This window comes from Lagopus muta, chromosome 7, assembly GCF_023343835.1.
Source record: "Lagopus muta isolate bLagMut1 chromosome 7, bLagMut1 primary, whole genome shotgun sequence".
NCBI lineage: Eukaryota > Metazoa > Chordata > Aves > Galliformes > Phasianidae > Lagopus > Lagopus muta.
Window position 1 is genome coordinate 18,780,702 of NC_064439.1, and position 21,868 is coordinate 18,802,569.

Genomic DNA, 21,868 nt, shown 5'->3' on the forward strand with positions numbered 1-21,868 from the left:
GAGGGAATTTGGTCAGATGTGGCTTTCAAGATTAATAATAAATCTACTTTTAAAAAATAAGGGTATATACCATTGTATCACATTGCTGAATTACATACTGAGCAGATACTCGAATTTGTGACCATTTTGATTTATCTTGATATGTTTCTAATTACACAAAGACTTTTCTTTTGCTTCCAAGTGCCCCTTGCAACACTAAAACAGCTATTTAAAATCCATTTCTTATGTAAAATTGCAGAAATATTTAAGTCATCATTTCCCAAATAATAGATGTAAAATTATGATTATTAGACTTCAGGAGTCTGGATTTGATTAAACATTTTATTAACATAGTGGCATTTGAATTGTCCAGATGTAAAATGAATTCATAGTTGTAATTACTAATCAATCAAAAATTTGGCTTTCTATATTTTTATATATATGCTTATTGATTCAATTTTTAATATAATATTACTTTCTGAACATAATTATTCTAATAAAAGATTTATTCTATGGAGTTTTATTCATATTGCAAATGCTGCAGGATCATAGCATACTTTCAGATTTTAGAACAAATCTTCAGACAAAGTCATACATCATACACAATATTAATCCCGTTTTCTGTCTATTTTCAAGGAACTGCATAATTTCTTCATGTCTCCTGATGGCTCACCGTAGAGAGGATTTGAAAAAGAGGTAGCATTCTCACCTTCATTAAATGGATACTATAAATAAAAAAGAACAAAATTTAAAAAACAAATAATTAATTAGTTAGAATGCATCTGTCTTACTGGAATTTTTTGAATTATTGTATGATATAACAAATAGCTACAGTAAACAGCATTAATGAAATTACTATTATGAGGATCTTGGCAGCCAATCTAGCCCTATTATCTTCCTAAGACACTAGCACCTTCCAGAGCTGCTAGTATTTTTAACAGCACTGTAAGTGACTGTTTTCTCTTTCCCCTGCTACAGCATTTTATTTAAAAGGCCAACACACACCCTACTTTAGAAATGTACTACTACATACCTCATGCCATGGAGAAACACTGATTTGAACAGCAGGTGAAGTAGTGTATCCAGGAAACTGTAAAGAGACACAACAGCTTCAGAATAATTTTTTTTTGAGCTGCAAATGATATTCAGAAAATATCCTTCCATGTGGCTGTCAGACTAACACACTCTGTGAATGCCAATAGACAAGTGTAAGACAATGTGAGGCTTGCATAGTTTCAGTGTTCAGAAAAGTTTAGAAAGATCTGTTCTTTCTTTATGAAACTGAGATGCCCGCAAGTGCACCACTTATGTGTGCTCAGCTGGAGATTAGAGATGTTCCGTTTTTATAGTATGTTTTGATTTGTGATATACCATTCAGATTTAAGGTTCATCAGACACAAACAAAACTCACAACTTCTGTTTTTCATTTTAGAGGAAGAATTAATAAACACGTATCTTCACAATCTTAAAGAGAAGAGAGGAAAATTTGGTACAACACTGTGCTTCAATCGCAGTGCCTGTAGCTGCCCTCACTGAAAATCTCTCCCCTGGCACTGTGCTTCTGTTTTTCAACTTGCTATTAAAATAAGACTGTCAGGAGTATATTTTAAATGCAATACAAATATCCTGATAAATTGTATGTTATTGAGATGGGAATGTTTCCTACTTGGAGCTCTCATAAACTCAAGCCTGTAAATGAATTATTTGGCCTAATGTCTCTAAAATCACCTGTAAGGAATCTTTAAGAGATTGTACACAACGTGTCACAATCTTGTTTAAAACTGTGGCAAAATATTATATTACTGACTGTGGAAGGGACAAGGAAATTCCATCTTTCTATTTCTATCCTAGCTTAATTTTTTCAGTTCTGATAAGGGTAATATCAAAATGAGGATAGAAAGGATGTTTTAAATTTCATTTGGCTCCCTCTAAATTCAAGGTGATTCAAATTTATTATTTCCAGTGATAAATAACACAGAAAGCTGCATTTAAGGTCAAGTACATTTCTCTTGTGAAATTTAAAATATAAATTATAGCTACCACTCTGTTGTCATAGCTAAATCTTGACTTGAATTCTTTTACTACATTATGTTCACATTTAGATATACACTTTATTCACAGACGTCTTCTTTACCCGAGGAGTCTCTCAATTATGATCAACAAGTAGCATTAGGGAAAAACGTGACCAAGGAGCAGACAATGTATAGACTTATTAGATTACTTTCAAAATGAATCTTACAGTGGTGGAAATAATATTGCACATTTTCTTTAACTGAAAGCGTGAAGACAACTTGAGCACCTCTGTGTGTGATGCTTTATTGCTGTTGTTTTTTATTTTTTTTTCCCTGAAGTAAAAGGAGACAAATCCCAATAATAATTCTCTTTGATATATCTGGCTAAAAACTTCATCTAAAATTATTTAGTTTTTTTTTTCTTTTTTTTTTTTTTCTCAGATTCAGCAGCCCACAGACAGTATTAGTTATAAACCAGTATTAGTTATAAACATCAAGATGTTCTCAGAATTGGGCTAATTTCAAATCTGCTATACACTGGAACTGATCTGATGCAGCAGTTTTTAAGTCTTTAATTTTATTAAATAGGAATCACTGGTGGGTTATGCTATTTGTCTTAGTGGGAAACCTATTTGAGGGCTACAAACTCGCACAGTTTTGAATACATAGAACCAGCTGTTGCTGCTTACCTTTGCTTTTCCAGATGAACTAAGATCTTCATACAATGGATTGGCAAATGAAGTATTTATGGTTTCCTCTACTTTCCTTGAAAAGTCAAACAAAAAACAATAAAACTCTCCAAAACCGCACAGGTTCTCAAAGAATCAGATAATTTCAGGATGAAAAAGACTTTCTAAAAAGTGAGAAAAAATTAAATGGCTAAATATATTCTCAATTCAACTCTACTAGAATGAATGAAAACAAATATTTCTTCCATATAAGAGTGATATTAAAAAAAATATTTTTCATTTGTTTCTGTTAAAAAATATATGCTTGGATATGCATAGAGCTATTAAGTATTCATAAAATGCAGGCATTGTGCTATACATTAGATTAAACAAGATATTAGCTAAAAAGTTGCATTGCTCTAATGTGCCCGGACTTTTAAAATTAATGCAGGGAAAGCATTTTAGGCTATTTATATAATCAGAAATAGCTTTACTATTGTAAGTATTCTTCATACTTTTTTGCTAGAAAATCAAGAATATTTAAAAAATCCCTAAAGACACCAGATTGTAAAAGTTTCGTGAATGGATGTAATGCCTTAAGCAATTTAAAATGGACAAATAGGAGAAATTGTGGGTCTTCTGTTCATTACCTCACCTGGAAAGTTAAACATATGCTTTCCCAACAGGGGCCTTCACACATTTCACTTTTTTTTCTACCTATATCTGAAGGTTTTTTTAATGTATAGATGACTTCTGAAAAGATGCATTTAGCTATTTTTTTTTTTTTTTTTTTTTTTCTCCCCACTGGTGCTTTTAAGAATAAAAATATCTCCCCCATTGAACTTCATCAATTTGTGCAAGGCATATACATTACATACATGTCTTCATGCATACAAAAAACAGTGTTTGTACAATATACTAAAATAAAAAGTTCTCTAAATATGAATATTCAATTACAAATCCAGACATGGATTTTCTTCTATTAAAAAAGTAGTGCTATTCCAAAGCTGCTCCTACAGGTGCTTTATGTGCTCTCTCCTTATTAACTTCTATCCAGCCTCTATGTTACAGCACTGAAGGAACAAGAGAAACCACCATGGAGAAGCCATGAAGACACAGATGATGGAGTGGTTAGGAAGGGAAGTTGTTGATTCTCAGTGAGAGCCAGGGGCAAAATACACTGCATGATTTCTTTAGCAAAGAACTGAAATCAGAATAGATGCTCAGGAAAACTATACAGGTAGTCTACAGTAATATATCCCCTTATGAGTTAAATCTGTGCAAAAAAGGTTGTAAACTAAAACAGATACGTATCCTTAAAATCTTTCACAAGACTGTCAGAAAGCAATTCCTTCCAATGTCAACATCATAATTCCTTTTGATTTCCTGTCACGGCAATGTGGAGAGCTGAATACTTGAACCTGTTGGTTTGTTCATGTGCCCTCTATCATGCAGTTAATTATTCTTGGCATTCTGATGCTGTTAGTTTGGTGAAGCTATAATATACTAGGTTATTTATACGCATCTGAGTGCATATTTGCATACTAATTCTCCCAAATAAAGTCCATAAAACTTACAGAGAATTGATTTTTTTACTCTAAAATTACCCTTTAGTTCACAAAACCTGAGACTAGAAGAAAACTCAAATAAGTTTTCAAGAAACTTGGCTGTGCATGTAAGTTTGTGCCTGAAGATTTGCATGCCTTTATTTTGGTACCTCATTCAGACAACACAAACCATATGTACGGGCTAAGATCATGATATGGAAGTAAGGTCCTGCTTGAGTTAATGAAGACACTTACAAAGGGCAAATTACACAGTTTACAGAGGGAACAACCCAATGTGCCAATAGGAGATGATAAGGATAGGGATGGTTCTGATTTGTTTTTGTTCCCCAAAGAAGTTAAGACATTTTTACATATTTGAGCAAGAGCATTCCAAGTTCCTAGCTGTATCCTGAAGGCAGAAAGGAAACTGAACACAGATCTCTAGCTTCCTCTGCAAGTCCACTAACCAGCAGGCTGCCATGCAAAACTGAGGGCATAAAAATGCATTGGCTGTGTTCTTCAACATCTCTTTGTATTTTGTGCTGAAATTGGTCCAGCTTATGTGTGTAAGGTTTTCTTAAGCATAGTAATTCAGACTTCCATAGGTTATCCAGCATATTTCAGATGTCTTTACAATTTAGGCCTGGATCACGAAAGAGTTTATGCAGCCAGGCATTTAATAGGAATTTAAGGGCAAAATAAAGGCACCAGTTGTTTTTATGCAATATAAATTGATTTGTATGAAGCGAAGAATAGGCTTTACAAACTGATCTCTTGCTTTCAAGGAACTTAACGACAAAGTAGTGCTTTGGATTTCATGTTAACTTGCATAACATAAGTCACATATATGTTACCACTGTACAAGAAGGGCAAGGGTAACCCACGGCTCACAGAAATTATGGTTCAGAATAACTAATAAATTTGAAATGTAGAAAAAGTAGAAAAACATAAGTGCCAAGTCCAGGAGAATGTACCAAGCAGGGAATAAGAATAATTAGAGTTAAAAAAGCCAAGCATATGATGTTTCAGAAAAGGAGAACAGCAACAAGAAAAATGATTCAAACATGGGTAAAGCAGTTCAGAGAGAACTGTGTTTTCTAACATAACCATATATACCACAATAGGAAAGTAATAATCATCGTGGGATGTAGACCAGGTCACATGGGTAATGGTTTTGTTAAACACATCTGCATCTCCTAGTAAAAAAACTGCTGCCTTCTCTTAGGTTTTTCCATATAACTTCAGCCATATGGGAGAAGGTTATCTACTCCACAAAATGTCTGCCTGTGTAGAAAGGCTCAGTAACATCATGTTTTCTAGCGGAGAAGTATAGAATATGGATTTCATTGGTTTGGAGATAAAACTGAGAATTCTTCACTTTTCAATATACTTCTCAATTAAAAATTAAGTATTTCTGTTGTCAGTGCACAACTTTGTAGGAAATACAGTACAGAATGTTTATCATCAGGTTCACATAAGAATAAATTCCTAATGGACCGAAGAGTCAATTAAAATTAAGATGATCATTAAAATAACTCCTTAAAATAATTCTTTATAGAGGTTTCAAAGCTTCTGCTCTAAATACTAACTGCAACTCAAGATCTCAGTTTCCAAATCATCCTTGAAATCTTTTAAGCTAAACTTATGTTTGCAAAAGTACAATAAATTTTGTGTATCCCACAGAAGAAATGGAGGACAGGATGCAAGGAAGGCAGCCACTTTAAAAGTTCAATTTAGAATCACTTTAAAAGTTGCTTTGTTGCTTGATTAGCTTATTAATATGCTGCCTGGGCTTTCTAGGTCCACACTTTATATATTGAGTCATTTAGGAAAGTTTATATATGTACATATATATTTGGTCAGTTCTTTGCATCTTGATCCTGAAGCCTCCAGAACAAGAGATTTCCTTTGTTCTTTCAACATGTCACTTGCAGTTTCTTTGCTTGCTTTTCTAAGTGTGCTAGCCATGAGATATACATATCCAAAAAACTCTTAGTAATAGTAGAAATAGATGAATATTTCTTATAATAGCAATAGTTTCAATGCTTCAGAAAAAAAATATTCTACAGAAGAAGGAATGGATTAGGATAGCAACATTAGACTAATAAAACAGCTCCCAAAGAACAAATATGGTTGCTGCTTCACAACTTTTTTTCTTTTTCTCCAAATCTATATCATTTTCTCTCCTTCTACAAGAAGAGTATATTTTTCTCCTCTAGTTCACAAGCCAAAAAGAGCTGAAAGAATGTAATTATATTGTCATTTTGTTAATCACTTTGGGATATAGGAACAGAAGCACAGCCACCTCAGGCAGTTCTTCAAATGCCCTTGGAGAACCTTCTCTGGAATACACTATTCATTTCTCCACACCAAACTTTCAGAAGGATGTGGTCTAATTGGAGAGGGTCTTGGGGACAGCAACTAGGAATGATCATTTTTGTAAGTAACCTTTAACCACCACCATAAAGAGAGGCTGAAAACTCTGAACTTATTTAGCTTACAGAAAGCTAAACACTGTAGGGAGGTACAAAAAAGTTCAAGTGTATATAACAAGTTTTTTGCAGGGAGGAGGGGAATGTTTATCTATGTATCTCCATGATGACTAGGACAAGAACTAATGACCTTAAATTGCAGAAAAACATCTTGAGAGTTAGGAAAAGACCCGTCTTTCTTCTTGCAGTACCAAAATTGTCCTAAGAGACAATCAAATCCATGTTACCTGAGTTCCTTAAGTGCAAATGTAGAAGAGTCATATTTGAATCTTTCCTGTGGCAGGATGAAGAATTACATTTATTGGCCCTGGTTTCCCATGACTTCCTATCATTCTAAAATATTTTGTCTGAGCTCCTCAGTTTTTCAGTCTCTTGTCTACACAGTAAGATATATTATTGATATGCTTTTCAAATTTTGCATTTTGTAATCATTTTAACTGATAGGACTGATAACCACTTTGGTGCATTAGCATTGCAGCTGATGGCATATATCAAGATTGGGAAAAAGATAAGATGAAAGGATCCAGAGACATCAACTGCATTGGAGGCAATAGCTATGTTTCTACATAGCTTAGCTAGATGGAAAGTATTTAATTTTCACTTTTTGTCTTTTGTTCTTGAAAACAAAATGAAGCATGAGAGGGCAGATGTATTAAATGGAAGTCAAAATGCAGTTTTGCTTCTATTCAGTCAATAGGGACAGATGAACTGGAGAAGTGAAGCAACTGGCAGCCTTCCCTTCTGAACCAGAACATGTCATCTCTGGAACATGAACAAGAATATGAGAAACATACATGCTTCCTCCAATTTGAGAATTCTCTACAAAAATTTCACATATATCCACCTGGGAGCAGGGAAGTTGCTTGCATATCTGAATGCCATAGATTTTACTTCATTCTACTAATGAAGTCAACTGCTGCCAAGTTCTGTGGCAGGCTGCTTTTGTCCATTAGTAAATAAATACAATGACTTCCAGTAACTCCCACTTAGACTCTGATGAGTTTCAAGCTTGAAGATCAGAGATGAAATTATTGTTAAGGAAGGAGGGGTGAACAAAGTGAGAGAAGAGCATGTTGTCTGGATTGGAGTGAAAGCTTATACCACTATCAGTCTTTCCAGAGAAGAAAAAGAGGGACGATATGAAACTCTCAGGTGCTCACTGCTTAATTACGACAACTTCCAAGAGCAACATTTTGTGTTTAAGGACTCACCAGTGTACTCCTATTGCCTCCTAGCTGGCTTGTTACTGAGTATGTTATTTCTGTGGAATCTGAAAATTTAGCTTTTGTGCACATTTTTGTGCTATTCCATTTGAGGCATAGGTGGATCTGCATTCAATTTAAAAATGCACTGAGAGCTAACAAATTCTGTTAGTGTGCTTCTTTGAGGAGCAGCTACAAATTGTTTTTTTGTTTTGCATTTGTTGTTTTATAGCAGGACAGAAAAAGGAGATCCTTAGAAAAATTATTAAAAATAGTTAAACAGCAAAACATTTTTTTCAGAAGGCAGTAAATTTGGGCTTAAGTGTGTAAAATCTTCCTTGTGAAAGAGAGCAGACACTTTAAAGTATGGAGTTCCTCTAATGCCTAGTGCCCTTAAGAAAACAACACAACCCTGAAAGTCTAAAAGAAGATACAAGCCTCTGAAATGAAAATGGAAATTATCATGTGCACAATTATTGCTTTTAGTTCATCAAATTCCATTAAAAAAAGAAAAAAAAAAAAGTAATCAGGAGAGTTAAATCTCATGCCTCTATGTGGTACTGTCACATTGTACATTTTACAGACTTATGCAAACACTAGTCACTTCTTTTTCTCAAGCTTTATCTCACATATCCAAAATACAGTATTATAACATTGGTTAACTTTGGACTAGTCATTGCTGATTACTCATTAAGTAGTTAAGAAATAAATTTCATCAATTTACTGCTATGCTTCCAGCCAAGATTTTTATAAACCAACCTGCGCTGGTTACCAAGTATGTAAAGACAAAGAGAAAAACTTGAATTTCTGTTGTCAAAGTTTCAGATTTCAATGTTTTCACAAGTTCAAAATTTCAATGAAACTGACACTCAGTAGTTAGATTATTCCTTGACGATGCCTGCAAAATGCATGCAAACTAACATGTTAAGTCAACTATGATTTAAAACAATGCAAATACAAATGTATATTCTGTGCCATGGGTTAAGAAATTTGATAGCATTAGTCAATTCCTAATAGAAAAACCTCAGAGCCACAAAAATCTCCAGCATTATCCTTCTGGTAGCTCCAGTGAAAACAAATCAAAACCAGAATGAATAAACTATCTAATGTAACTATCCAATCTGTTACAAGATATGGTTTAGTAGCTCAGTGGGCAGTAATGGTGACAGGAGGATTGTTGGACTAGATGATCTTGTAGACCCTTTCCAACCTTGTGATTCTATGATTCTATTATTCTCCTCCTGCATTGTTTTTTGTTTTTTTTTTTTCCACAGCTCTGACTCTCATTTCAGAGGTGTCATACTAAGAAGATTCTCATTCAGCCCTATTTTTCTTCGTAACTAACAGGATGCTTAAGTGTTTGGCATATTGCAACATGATAACTGTTCATGGATCAATATAAAAAAAAATCTCTAATTTAGTTTAGCATATATACCTACAAGAAAGGAAAAAATATTCTTCAAATACAGATATGACAGAGGAAGAGAAGTGGAAGGCAGTGCAGCAGCCCTTAAGCAAATATTTGTGAAAGAAAAAGGAAGTGTTTAGAACGCAAGAGAAAGTAACTTAAGAAAAACAGTTTCGTTTAAACACCATCAAATATATTTTATTTGAAAAATATTAATTGAAATTACAAACAAATTTACACAGCTCTTGAGATACAACTTATCTTGCACTTCTGAGGTGCCTTTCTATGTATTACTTCACCAAGTTGCATAAATGGAAATGAATTAAGCTTAAAGCTTCTGTGAAGTAAGATAAAGCAATGCTATTATTCCCACGTTACAGAAGGTGAAGCAGACATAAAGAAAGTAGGTGATGCTATGCACTCAGTTAAGAGTAGCACAACCACTAAATGTTCTTGCTTCAATGTTTTGCTTCTGTGTCCATAGACAACCCAATCTGCCAGGGGTGGTAAGCAGTGTTAGGAAAGGTGTCAGCAGCAATAATATCAGGGCAGATTGCGCAGTTCAGTAGATAGTTTTGGAGATAGCAATATCCCCAAAGTATGAAAAGTCTATAGCAAAACAGAGGTTGAAAGGAAAAGAGACATCTCTGAATGTGAGTTTTAGAGAAGAAAATGAATAGTGAAGGAAATCGAACAAAATGAGAGAGAAGAAGGGAGTTCACTATAGGAATTCCTGAAAGGGAGGAAGTGATACTTGTTGCTGGTGGAGAAGGATTGAGCAGAATAAGCAAAGAGGCAGAGATGAAAATATAGGTGCTATAGGAAAATAAAAAAACAGCAAAAAAATCTTAGGCAGAAGAGAACAAGTAGAAATTATCAGAGCAATGACACAAAGGGCTAAAAGATAAGAGATCTGCGAAATAATGCATGTCAACCTGGGATAGGTCTTATAAAAATGAAATCAAATAATTGGATAAAGAAAGACCTTTAGTACTACTAGCAATGTTATCCAAAGCACTTGAAATATATTTTTAAATAAAACAGCACCAATTCTTCTGATTTCTTTCAATCAGTGAAGATGATCTTTATGTAGGAGGGTGCTAGAAGACAATGTCCTTTCTGTTTGCACAGTACTGATAGCAAGTTGGAAGAAAGACACATTTGGGGAAAAAAAGCCACCATCCAGAGCACTCATTCATCACATGCAAGACCAGTACTTAGACCACAAGCTGAGAGTCTGTACTGGAGTGATCCTAGTGGAAGCCACTATAGAATTGGACAATGGGTGTGAGACGCAGAGGCAGAGTGAAGAGGTGAAAGGAATAGACGTGGTGTCAAAATAAACACTGATTAAGAGGACTAATACAAAATCAAACAGGAAGCCAGATTGTCAGCGTGTCCAGGTACCAAAGAAGAGGAGACAAACAGTGTGATTTGTGGAAATCTTCATGTGATGCTGCAGTTTTACAGCTTGATTTTTTTTTTCTGATGTATTAAAGATTTTTTTTAATGAAAAACACTGATCTTTCAAAGTGGAAAAAAAGCCTGGTCTTATGCCACCCAGGTATCACAGGTAAGAGTAAGTTCTCAGATGTGTGTAAATATTGAAATAATTTAAGGCAAAAATGTTCTCAAGGGAAATGTGTCCTCGGTAGCTTCAGAAAAAGCTGTCAACCTGCCTTTAATAAACTAATTTGGCCTCAGAGATAAAGAAACCACAGATACATCATGTTTTTCACATTTAACCATCTTGAACAAAAACAGAGATACTGCTATTAAGCTGGATGAACTTTAGTACTACTATAAAGTTGAATATATGAAGTTGAATCAAAATGTTCTGAAAGTCACGTCATCACTCATTTTTAGTGGACTCGGGTCCACTAAGATTAGAACTAGAATGTTGAAAAGCTAGACTGAAGGGGGATTTAAATGTTGAAACCAAGGAGACTGGGCAGTAAGCCATTGCTTTGTGCCACACTTGTGCCTGCCTTATACAGAATAAAAGTTTCACTTACATTTTGTGCTCTTTCTTCTTTGACAGGAAACATAAGGCACCAACTGCAATTTTAATCAGCAAGAAACTGATCCCCAACCCAATCCAAATATCTGCAAAATCAGAGCAATCAGACTGTTACAAGAAAAAAGAAAATACTGAAAGGATGAATAGAAAGATATTTCTTTTTTCCAGACCCAACCCACCATTTTGAAGATTTGAAATGGGAGATTGAAGAGGCTTAGCACTTATGTGACAACGGTTTCCTTTCCATTCTTTTCCACATCTGTGAATAAAAAAAAATAAATCTGAGAAGATGAGAAGCAAGGATCATAAACTGTGGCAAGCACACAAGTATTTTTGCCTCTGATCAAGGCTCAACTAGGAATTTAGGTTAGAAATACATAAAATAAATAACCCCCCTTCTAATAAAACAAAACAGAACAAAACAAAAACAAGCAAAAACAACTGCAGAAACCTATAAAAATTCAAAGATTAGATTTGGCTTCCTTGTCCATCTTAGCATAGTATTGTTATCTTCATGGCAAAAGATAGGTGGCTCACTTCCCTGCTCATTTACTTTTTATCACTCTATCCCCCACATGCATTCTAAATAAATTTCTGAGCTGGGTATCTGGTATGCTGGTATAGACAAAGATACACTATTAGAAATGAGATAGAAATCACTTCTCATCTACCTTTTTTTTATTGTTTATCAATTTCATTACAAAAATGATACCCTTTAAAAAATATTTATTCAAAACCAAGGTACTTCATTCTAAATTTGCAGTTCACTCCAAGAACAATCTTGACTTGAAGGAACCAAAATTCAAATAATCTAATAGAAACTTTACAGTTATTGTTTAATAGTTGATCACAGTGCCCATATGTGTAACATTTGTTGATTTGTTTGTTTAAACTTCTGGTTACTAGCTTTTGTTGCAGTCTTCACTATCAGAGAAAAGAGACCTTGGAGACCAGATCTTGGTTGCCTATGGGGAAACCTGTGATCATTTGAAGTGCCTCACACCATCCATCTGGGTACTCCGGGGAGTCACAAGTGGCAGTAGACACTTATATAGCCCAAATCAAATAGTGTAAAAGGAAATTTACTCTGTAAAGACAGAAGTACTTCACACACTAGATGACAACTAAATGTAAGGCTCCTCATTTGATAAGCTGAACCCCACTGTGAGTGTCTCACTGGAATGACTTCTACCAGCTTTTAAATTATCTGAGTAACTAGTGTTATTTTTTTTAAAAAAAGAGCATCAGAAGGTAGTGATGGCAGCAATCCCGTTCCAGTCCTACTACTGTTGCATGAATAGAAATTAATTTCAATTCTCATAACTTTTTACGCATTCACAAACATTTAATTCTGGAGAATCTTACATTAAACTGCTTTCTTAATGTTTTTGTAGTCATCAACTTTTGTAATGCAACTTCTATTTTGTAATTGTGAGCTCAGCTCATGCTCTCCCGTATAATACAAAATCTTACATACACAGAATTTAATCTTTGCATTAAAGTTGTTTTATCTGAACACGTGACAGAACACCACGCTATTTGTGACAGGATAGCACAAGGTGCTGCCTATGTGTCATATGCCAGCAGTGAGTTAAATTAGGCACTCTGGAGAGAGGGGAGTATTTCACTTTCCTGCATATGTTCAGATAAGTGTAGAGAGAGGCCAATTAGGATGATAGAAGCAGTAAGCATCTGTTTGCAGTCTCAGTAATATTTCAGAGTAATCAGGGTTTGTCAGAAAACAAATCTGTATCCTAATCTCAGGAATGACTGGAGGAAGATGACTTCACCAAAGACCAAAAGAAACTGATGTGGGATTTGTTGCAACTCAGGGGGGCCTTGAAAAATGGTGGGTGGAGAACATGCTATGTGGAAAGAACCAGCACTATTTGGACAGAGCAAGCAGAGAGATTGATTTAATCCATCTCATGCCACAGACTTGAATTTTCTCTGGTTAAGAAGTTACTTTTTTCAAGGTTAATATATGGTATACTAAAGAAACCAAGCTTAGAGACTGGAGTAGTATCTTCTGACGTGCTCATTTTAAAGAAAAAATGGCACAATTTCAGCTGACAGCTCATGATGAGCTGCAGACCCATTGTATTCAGTGACTGAAAATACCCAGTTCCCTTAGTCTTCCTTTTTCTTCAGAATATTACAAAAATCATGTAATCCACAAGCTGTTCTTTTACGTGGACTGATGATTTTATACAAATGTGAAATTGCTCTTGGGCTCATAACAAGCCCTGTGGATCCATGTAGAAACACTGCAATCTGATGGTAATCACCCATCAAAATCATTTTCTGATTGCTCTCAATTATATAATTTCTTTTCTCCCCATTTGCCAGATTTTTTGTTGAGCTAGATATGCTTTTAACCCAAATTGCTCTTTCTTGACTGTCACTGCAGAACTTATTGACTGTAAAAGGAAGAAAGAGAAAACAGATTTGCAGCTGTGCATAAACACTACTCAGACATGGTGAAAGAAGTGCCATCTGCTGCTCCACAACCAGTGGGGCATGACACACTTGCGTCAAGAAATAAGAGCTGCTTATTTCTTACAAAGCAGGTGGGGGTACTGGTAAGAGAATGGGAAAATCCTACCACCTAGTAATAACTACTTTCATATGTTGTAATGTTTACATTTAATGATGAAATACCTCCATGCATTCATGCTATCAGCATTTGAATTATGGATGAATATTATGTACATTTAGTCTGTTAGGAAATTAGTTCATCTTCCTATATATTCAACTACCAACTAACTTAGATTGGTCACATATTCTCCAAATCTTTGAATCCTATCCGAACGGTTTTATGTTCCATGGCACACACTAATTAGGAAACTGATGTCAGATATCAGTGGGTAATTTTGGTCACTGAAATGGTTTTTCACTATGATATACCAGATCGTTACTGCAAACGTTCCCTAATAATATCTCTATTACTTATCAAAAAGGGGGGAAAAAAAAATAATTAATGTGAGGGAAAGATAAGATTATCAAAAAACTTGGTGATTTAGACAAGTTCAAAACCAAATAGGGGGGGAAAACTACTGAAGGACATGAAGTATGAGAAGTTTTTATAGAAGGAATTAGGAGGCTAGGAAAAAAAAGATGACAGTAGTAAAGACAACACAGCTAATCCTCAAAGACAAGGATAGAAAAGGAATGCTGAAGATCAAAAAAAATCTGAAAAGTGAAGATATTGCTTGGTTAAGATCTCCTACTTGTATATTACTGTATACAGATAGTTTTATTTGCTTATTTTTATCTCTGGAATAGAAACTCAGCCATTACTCCTAACAGCGAGGTAAAAAATATAAAGTTATCAGAAAAACCCTGATTCTAATTCTAATTTGGAGAACCATTCAAGTCTTTCTAAAATTTGGCCCTTCCTTGCCTACTAAATGCCATTTTCTAAAAAAAAAAAAAAAAAAAAAAAGAGTTACAGCTTGCTGAGAAGCATTTAACTTCCAGTAAAGCTGCAAAAAAAAAACAAAATGCAAAAACTGATTGCTCATTAACAAGTTGATATAAGTACTACCTCTGGCTTCTTCTGAAGCCAAGTGTTTCCATGCACTGAATAGAAGATAAATTTGTCTTAAATATCCAAAACAAGATTGTTTTCTAGGTGTTTTACGATATTTTTATCATTTTATAGTATCTTACACTTTACAAAATCTACTTTACTGCTGTAATATCTGTGGTGGAGCTAATGAGGGGAGAAAATAGAACAAGATATTTAATGGTATTAGAATCTGCCAATAACTCAGATTAGAGAAGACAACTATTCTGTAGTCTGAATTTAAAATAAAATATAAATAATTCTAAATAAACTACTCCAATTATTCTGCTGCAGAGAGTCAAAATGAATAAATACTATGAGTGTTGCCTTACATGGGATAATAGATTTAGGTAAGAAATCCAGAAGACTACTTTACATGTCATCAAATAATACATATATCATTTTATCATTTGTCTATCATCTCTGCTATGCAATGGTTAGATAACAATAGCAGTTGCTGGCTGAGCTGAATCTGAGACAGGGAGAACAGAAGAGAAAAAATATTTGATGAACTTTTCTACAACGTTGGCTTCTGACTGTCAAAAGACAGTGCAGGGCCAATGTTAATCTTCATTTCACACAGCCACTGAACTCTCAAAACCACTGCAGGCAATAATACTAGTGCTAATATTAGCAGTAATACTTTTTTTTTTTTTTTTTAAATATTGTAGTGATGAAAATGCAGCATCGGTGAAGCTCAAACTTGTACATAAAGATGGAAGAGCCCTTTCTTTAGCCAAACTCACACACTCTGAGGCCTTAGAGAGTTCCACAAGGGTGACATGAATTTGAGAATACATTCTCAAAACAAAACCCAGAAGTAAGGAAAAAAATAAAACAGCCATGAAAAAAAAAGATGAGAAATGTAAATTTCAAAATGAACATGATATTAGTTCATAGTATATTTGAGGGAATAGAAGACATTCTTTTAGCTGTTTTTACTCAGGGCACAGAGGATACTTTTTTGTGCTTTTGTGGTCAGATTAGTACAGTCTCAACACCCAGATTTAGGCCTCTGGCTGGTACTGCAAAACAGCGAATAACAGAAATAATACTATGCAGTTATATGTGAAGTGAAGTCTAACTTCAACTTTGTACTGTTCAGTCCTTGGCATATGCAGTCCTGAAGTGAACTTTAATTACTCTAACAGCTCCAGGTAGGTCAAAGCAGCCTGTGGCTCAAATCCAAGAGATGGCTCACTTGAAGTCTAGTTAATGAAGGAGAACACTTAATTACCTACCCACTGCTGTGCATGGACTGTATTTACAGTGCTTTACATTCAGTTGGGAGGCAAATAAGTTTCTTCCTCAAAGTAACTATTATCTTCCTTTCTGGTGGGAGCAGCTAGGGATACATGGGTGTTGATGGTGGTGGAAGGACCTTACAGAGCATAGATCAACCATGTCTTCTGGGCAATGTGCTAAATCTTCATTAGCAGGTTAATGCCAGTTTTGAAGTAGTTCCTTAATAATCCTTTTCTGGTATTTTACTTTTAAGACAGACAATTCAGAAAAGGCTTTGAATTTATCTCTTGAGCCATGAACCTTAAATTCCACATTATTTATGTAAAATTAATTTCACTGGACTAATTAGATCTTGACTAATTAGCAGCAGCACATTTTACACGGATCTTAAGCTCATATGAAGCACTGAGATAGCCATTGCAATCCGTTCAGACAGGAAGTTCCCTTGTAGTTGAAGCAGGAGGAGCAAAAGAGACAGACGAAATAGCACTTGAATCCTTTCACCCCAGTGCACATCCTAATCTACCCTGCCTGACAAAACGTCTTCTCTTATTAGTGAGTTCCTACAGGAAAGTCACCCTGCACAGAGAATGGTAACCTTACAAATTTTCTTCTAGGAATTCCAACCCATTATTTCTTCATACGCATATTGGGAATACAGATGGGTGAACATTGCTTGTGTTGCTGAGCTTTGTGCCTCAGGTTACAGATCATCTCACTCAAAAACAACAGATAAAAACAAACAAGTTTTTTGTCCTTTTTGATGTTCATTCAAGGCAGGTTTAATTTACAATAACATGTCTGGTTGATACACTGCTGCATTTCAGAAAATCAAACTTTATGCTGTATTAATGATAGCATATGCAAGCCTCCAAATAAATACAGATGTTTTCTTGATTGCTCATTTTCGTCTGATGCTTTGCTTGTGCAATTATTTCCTTTAGTCTGTAATAGATAAAAGCTCTATTATTCTAGCCAATCAGTATTACATATGGCTCTTGGACAGGAATTGATTTCATGACCTCCTAGAGCAAGTATGAACATAGCTCCTTGTTAACTTGGAAAGAAAGAATTCCAAAAGCTGCATTTTCAAAGAAGATTTTATGTGTATGAAAAATTAAATTGTGAAAACTTTTTTTCTTTTGTTGTTGTAGTTTGCCTTTTTTCCCCAACAGTAGTAATTATTAACATTTCATAATGACTAAGGTTGTTCAGTAAATTCAGAATGATTAACATCCACTCATCTAATCACTTAATGCCTGGTATTAGCACTATGTAAATTAAGGCAGTAAAATATGGATTAATACATCCATATTGCTCTCTACAATAAAAATAAGTAGTATGACTCCTTATTTTAGGAGTTTTCTCCAGATATTGTGCTTACTCACAAATCTGTCACAAAATGCATCTTCTGAGTGAACCCAGATTTGCCACTGTTAATGTCTATAGCACACTACGTAGGAATCATTACACATACGAGTGCTGTCATTATTCAGGATCTATGTCATACCTGTTGGAGTGCAACCTGCTCCAGGAAAGGGAGCAGAACATAAAGGAAAAAAAAAAAGAAAAATCCCTTACTTCTTTGCAGAAAATAGACTTGCCCTCTGTTCTATTGGTGTAAAAGAACCTTTTCATTTCTCTGCCTTTTCAGTCAACATTTTGCAATATAAGATTCACTAGATGTTTGTAAGTATGATGAAAACAGCAACTCATCAGTCCATTATAAAATAAATGGAAATAAAAAACCAATCATATTATCTCATCAATCTTTAATGCTGAACATAATATTTCAATACTGAATGTTTTGAGAATGGCCTCAGAAGATATCATATTTATGACGAATGTAACCTTTTGCCTGCTGTCTATAGCTGGAATTGTTCCCTCTGTGGTTGAATTCACAGGGGGTGTGGGAAAAGCAGAAATTTCTGCTTTTCAGAAAAAAACATCTGAAGGGGATGTAACTTTGAATGTCAAGAACTTCAGATCAAGCATTCAAATACCGCAGCTAGCAAGGAGTCCACAGAATCACAGAACCACAGAATGGCCAGGGTTGGAAGGGATCTCAAGGATCTTGAATCTCCAAACCCCCTGCCACATTCAGGGCCACCAACCTCCCCATTTAATACTAGACCAGAGTCCAAAGAATAACAAACTCAGGAATGAAAAAATATGTCTCTGTACAAACTTTGCTACTTCTTAAGTGGTGGAGATGGCAGAGGAAGTAAACATTAAGATGACTATGAGTTATCAACACTATGTAACCTTGGGGCGAGGAGTACATCAGGAGGCAGACCTAAGCAGTACAAGCTGTAGTGTGTAGATAAAGGCACATTAACCCACAGGGAGGGAACTGGACATTCTCTGAAATACTCTGTGCAGTTCTGCTCACTTCTCTTCAAAAAGATGAATGCCAAGAACAGAGCAGAAAAACAGAAAGTCTTGCAAGAGGATTCTGAAAGATTTTAGCTTGTTTAGTCTACTGAAAGAATAGCCAAAAGACATACAGCTTTTCTCTAGAAACAATTAGGATGGACAAACAACAGAGCAATTGAGGGGCTATTCAGGTTATTGAAGGATACTTGCACACACACAGATGTTTATAAGCTGGCTATGAAAAAAATATATGGATAAATTATATCAACACAAAGAAGAAAGGCCTTATCCATCTCAGAAGAGCCATCCATTAAACTGATTTCCTCTGTACTTGGTGCCATGTACCCACAAGAACATCAGGTGCTGAAAACTCACAGTAATACAGAATGGCAGAGAGGAACATGTGAGCCAAGAATTTTTCATAATTAGTCATAAAATGAAGCTAATTGAACTTATTAACTGCATTATATTATGTAGCTGCACGTGGTCACAAGGGCCTGGATTTGCTGACCTATATATACAGTTCTATCATGAAAATTGCTAAATTCATAGTTGATAAATACAGAAGAATTTACATAGAGCAAAATAATGTGAGATATAAACAGATTCTAAATAAAATATAAGTAGTCTGAGAAAAAAATTGGGAATTACTGTAGGTTATTCAGTGAAAGTAAGTGTTCAATTTGTAGTATAAAGCATACACTGTGCATAAAGAGTAAGATAGGAGTTATTAGAGATTATAGTAATTAAAATCATGTGACAGAGACTGAAAAGATCAATTTTAATTTATACAGAAGATGAGTGGGAGCAGATATACTAGTGTAAACAAAATGATATATGGTAGATGGAGGAAAAATTGCATGTTGCTGTCTATCTTTTAGAACATTCAATCAAAGTGAAAGGAAATAAATCTTAAACTAATAATAAGGAAGCTATTTGCCACATAGTGCTTAGCTGACCTGGCGGAGTCCTTGACACATAAGTCTTAGAAGCCAAGAACTTAATGATATGTACTAGAGACAACTTCTTAAAACATAGAACGAAAACCTTTAGAGATTACGAAGCTTTAAGTTCTTACTGATAGTAATTTAGAAGGAAATTATTATACTGGCATCATCATTTTCTACATGCATCTTCTTGCTTTTTCACTCCTAGGGTGTGCTGTCAGCTACTCCCAGGTCTGCAGTGTGATACACTGCAGTTGCACATTGCTCTTACAGCCACAATGAGAGGCTTTAATTACAGCCTATGTTGAATTAGAAAAGGTACCTGTTAGAAGGAAGGACTTGGCAGCTGTATCTAATTACTTTTTATACAGATATACAATGAAACTATTGTGAGCAATTGTAAACGTTTCCAGAGGGACCTAATTTTTCTAACATTAGTCTCCTGAAAAAGGAGGAATCCAGAGACAGTCTAGATAAGAAAAACTTTGAAATGAAGAGACATTTGGCTACAAAAGTGTCAAGACAAGCAGCTGAGATTAGGTAGGTGCATTTGGCTGTTACATAGCTGGGCAAGAACAGGACCTTCACGCTTGCTGTTAAATGCTTAAATAAAAAACAAACAAACAAGGTCTGAAGTAAAATAGGAGCACGAGGGTGAGCTTTGTGTCACAGACAATTACCTCCTGCTACGTCCAAGCAAACAAATTATCAAAGATGGAACGATAAATACTTCCTCTAGCTTCAGTCATTTTAAATAAAGGTGACTGGAATAATTTGGAGAAAATATTTCTTCACCAAAATTTCTAGTCACATCAAAAACCTGATGTATCGCAGAGTTTGAATTTAATTTTTAAAGAAATTCTTCCAGTGTCTGAAACCTGCAGGATTTCTTATTAGTTTCCTTTTTTGGTTTCTACCTAAAAACTTCAGAACAAGCCCTTATTTTGCAATTATTCAACTAATAACTAGATTGATTTAAAATACAAATCACTTTATGGTGGTCTTGTACAAGAAACAATTTTTCAGAATATTTTATCTTATCATATGGAAATACAGGCCTATCTACTATTTCCTGTTTCATTTCCTTCTGCAGCTTTACTCTTCAATAAAACAGTCCTCAGAATTCATTGAGGAGTGGTATGTGGTACACGCACTTAATGGTACAGATTTGTTCAGCTACAACAAAGAAATATGTACTCACAGCAGATGGCCAGACCTTAAATTCACTATTTCAAACCATTATACTCACTTTAATGCTACCTTTTCCAACTTAATGAGATGCTAGCTTTATGGTTACAGATTTTCTAAACAACACTGAAGCCCAGTAAGAAAAGAAATAAAGTATTGAAGAAAGTATTTGGTGCTAGATTCAAAAGAGAAATCATTGTCCACTTAGCTAGACATTAAAAAAAAAACAAAAAAAAACACACCAAAATTCTTCAAATTTCTTCAACAAATTCATTAACACCAACTACCCCCCCCCCGCCAAAAAACAAACAAACAAACAAAAAAAAAACCCAACCAAACCAATAACTTTTTTTAAAAAATAGATGATTGCTTTTAAGTGATTTTTCAATTGCACTTTATCTAGGACAAGAGCAATATTTCAAGCCAGATCTACTTTAAGGACAAACCATCAGAAAGCAATTTATTGAATTTCGATGTTGACATGAGATATTGACACAAGAGGAAAGAAATATCTTGAACGAATTCTGTAGGTACACTGAGCATGTGAGATCAGAGTTCTAACAATGACAGTCTTAAATGAGTGTCAGTCCACTGCATTTAAATTTGCAGCTGCATTTGAAAAAAAAAAAAAGGCTAACAGAATATTGCTTATAAAAACAAAACCAAAAACCCCCCCAAAACTTGTCATTTTTAGAAAGGATGAAAAAAAAAAATGCCGTAGTCATTTTCTGAACTAGAATTGAAAGATAAGATGCTAAGAATGCAGAGCCAGAACCTTGCTGAACAAGGAAACTTTGGTGTAGGTACACCAAATGGTATGCCTAACACAGAGACATTTCATCAATAGAAAGGCATTTATTACCATTTACAGTATGAAATGAATCTACTCAAGAAGTCTTTGTCAGTACCGAGGTATCTGAAATGTTGCAGCAATGTAAAAAAGCTCAATGAATAGCCTTAGCTTAAATTAGTTTACAGCAAAACAGAAGTCCTTTATACAGTCAGGCTGTCCTTGACTTCAACTCTTGCTTCACAGTTCTTTTTCCTTCCCCTTCTTTTATTTAGAGGTGGGAGGGGATGGGAGGGGGGGGGGAGGGGGAAAGGGAAAGGGGGGAGGGGGGGAGGGAACGTTTCCAATTTTACTCACTTTTTCTTTGTTGGCCCTCTTGCATTTTTCTGTTTCTCTTCTATTCTTTTGTTTTATCCCTTTTCCTAC

General features: G+C 34.9%; 1 protein-coding gene across 1 annotated transcript in view; it reads right to left on the reverse strand.

The window, feature by feature from the left end:
* Nucleotides 1-405: 405 nt before the first annotated feature.
* The window catches only part of MALRD1 (MAM and LDL receptor class A domain containing 1), a 203,587-nt gene continuing 182,124 nt past the window's right edge, over nucleotides 406-21,868 (reverse strand). Inside the window, exons 36-40 of the mRNA XM_048950504.1 lie at nucleotides 11,508-11,587; nucleotides 11,324-11,414; nucleotides 2,681-2,756; nucleotides 1,013-1,069; nucleotides 406-704 (exon numbers count right to left, since the gene is read on the reverse strand). Of these exons, the coding sequence (XP_048806461.1) occupies nucleotides 588-704; nucleotides 1,013-1,069; nucleotides 2,681-2,756; nucleotides 11,324-11,414; nucleotides 11,508-11,587 (421 nt within the window). The 3' untranslated portion in view covers nucleotides 406-587. The remainder of the gene's footprint in view (nucleotides 705-1,012; nucleotides 1,070-2,680; nucleotides 2,757-11,323; nucleotides 11,415-11,507; nucleotides 11,588-21,868) is intronic.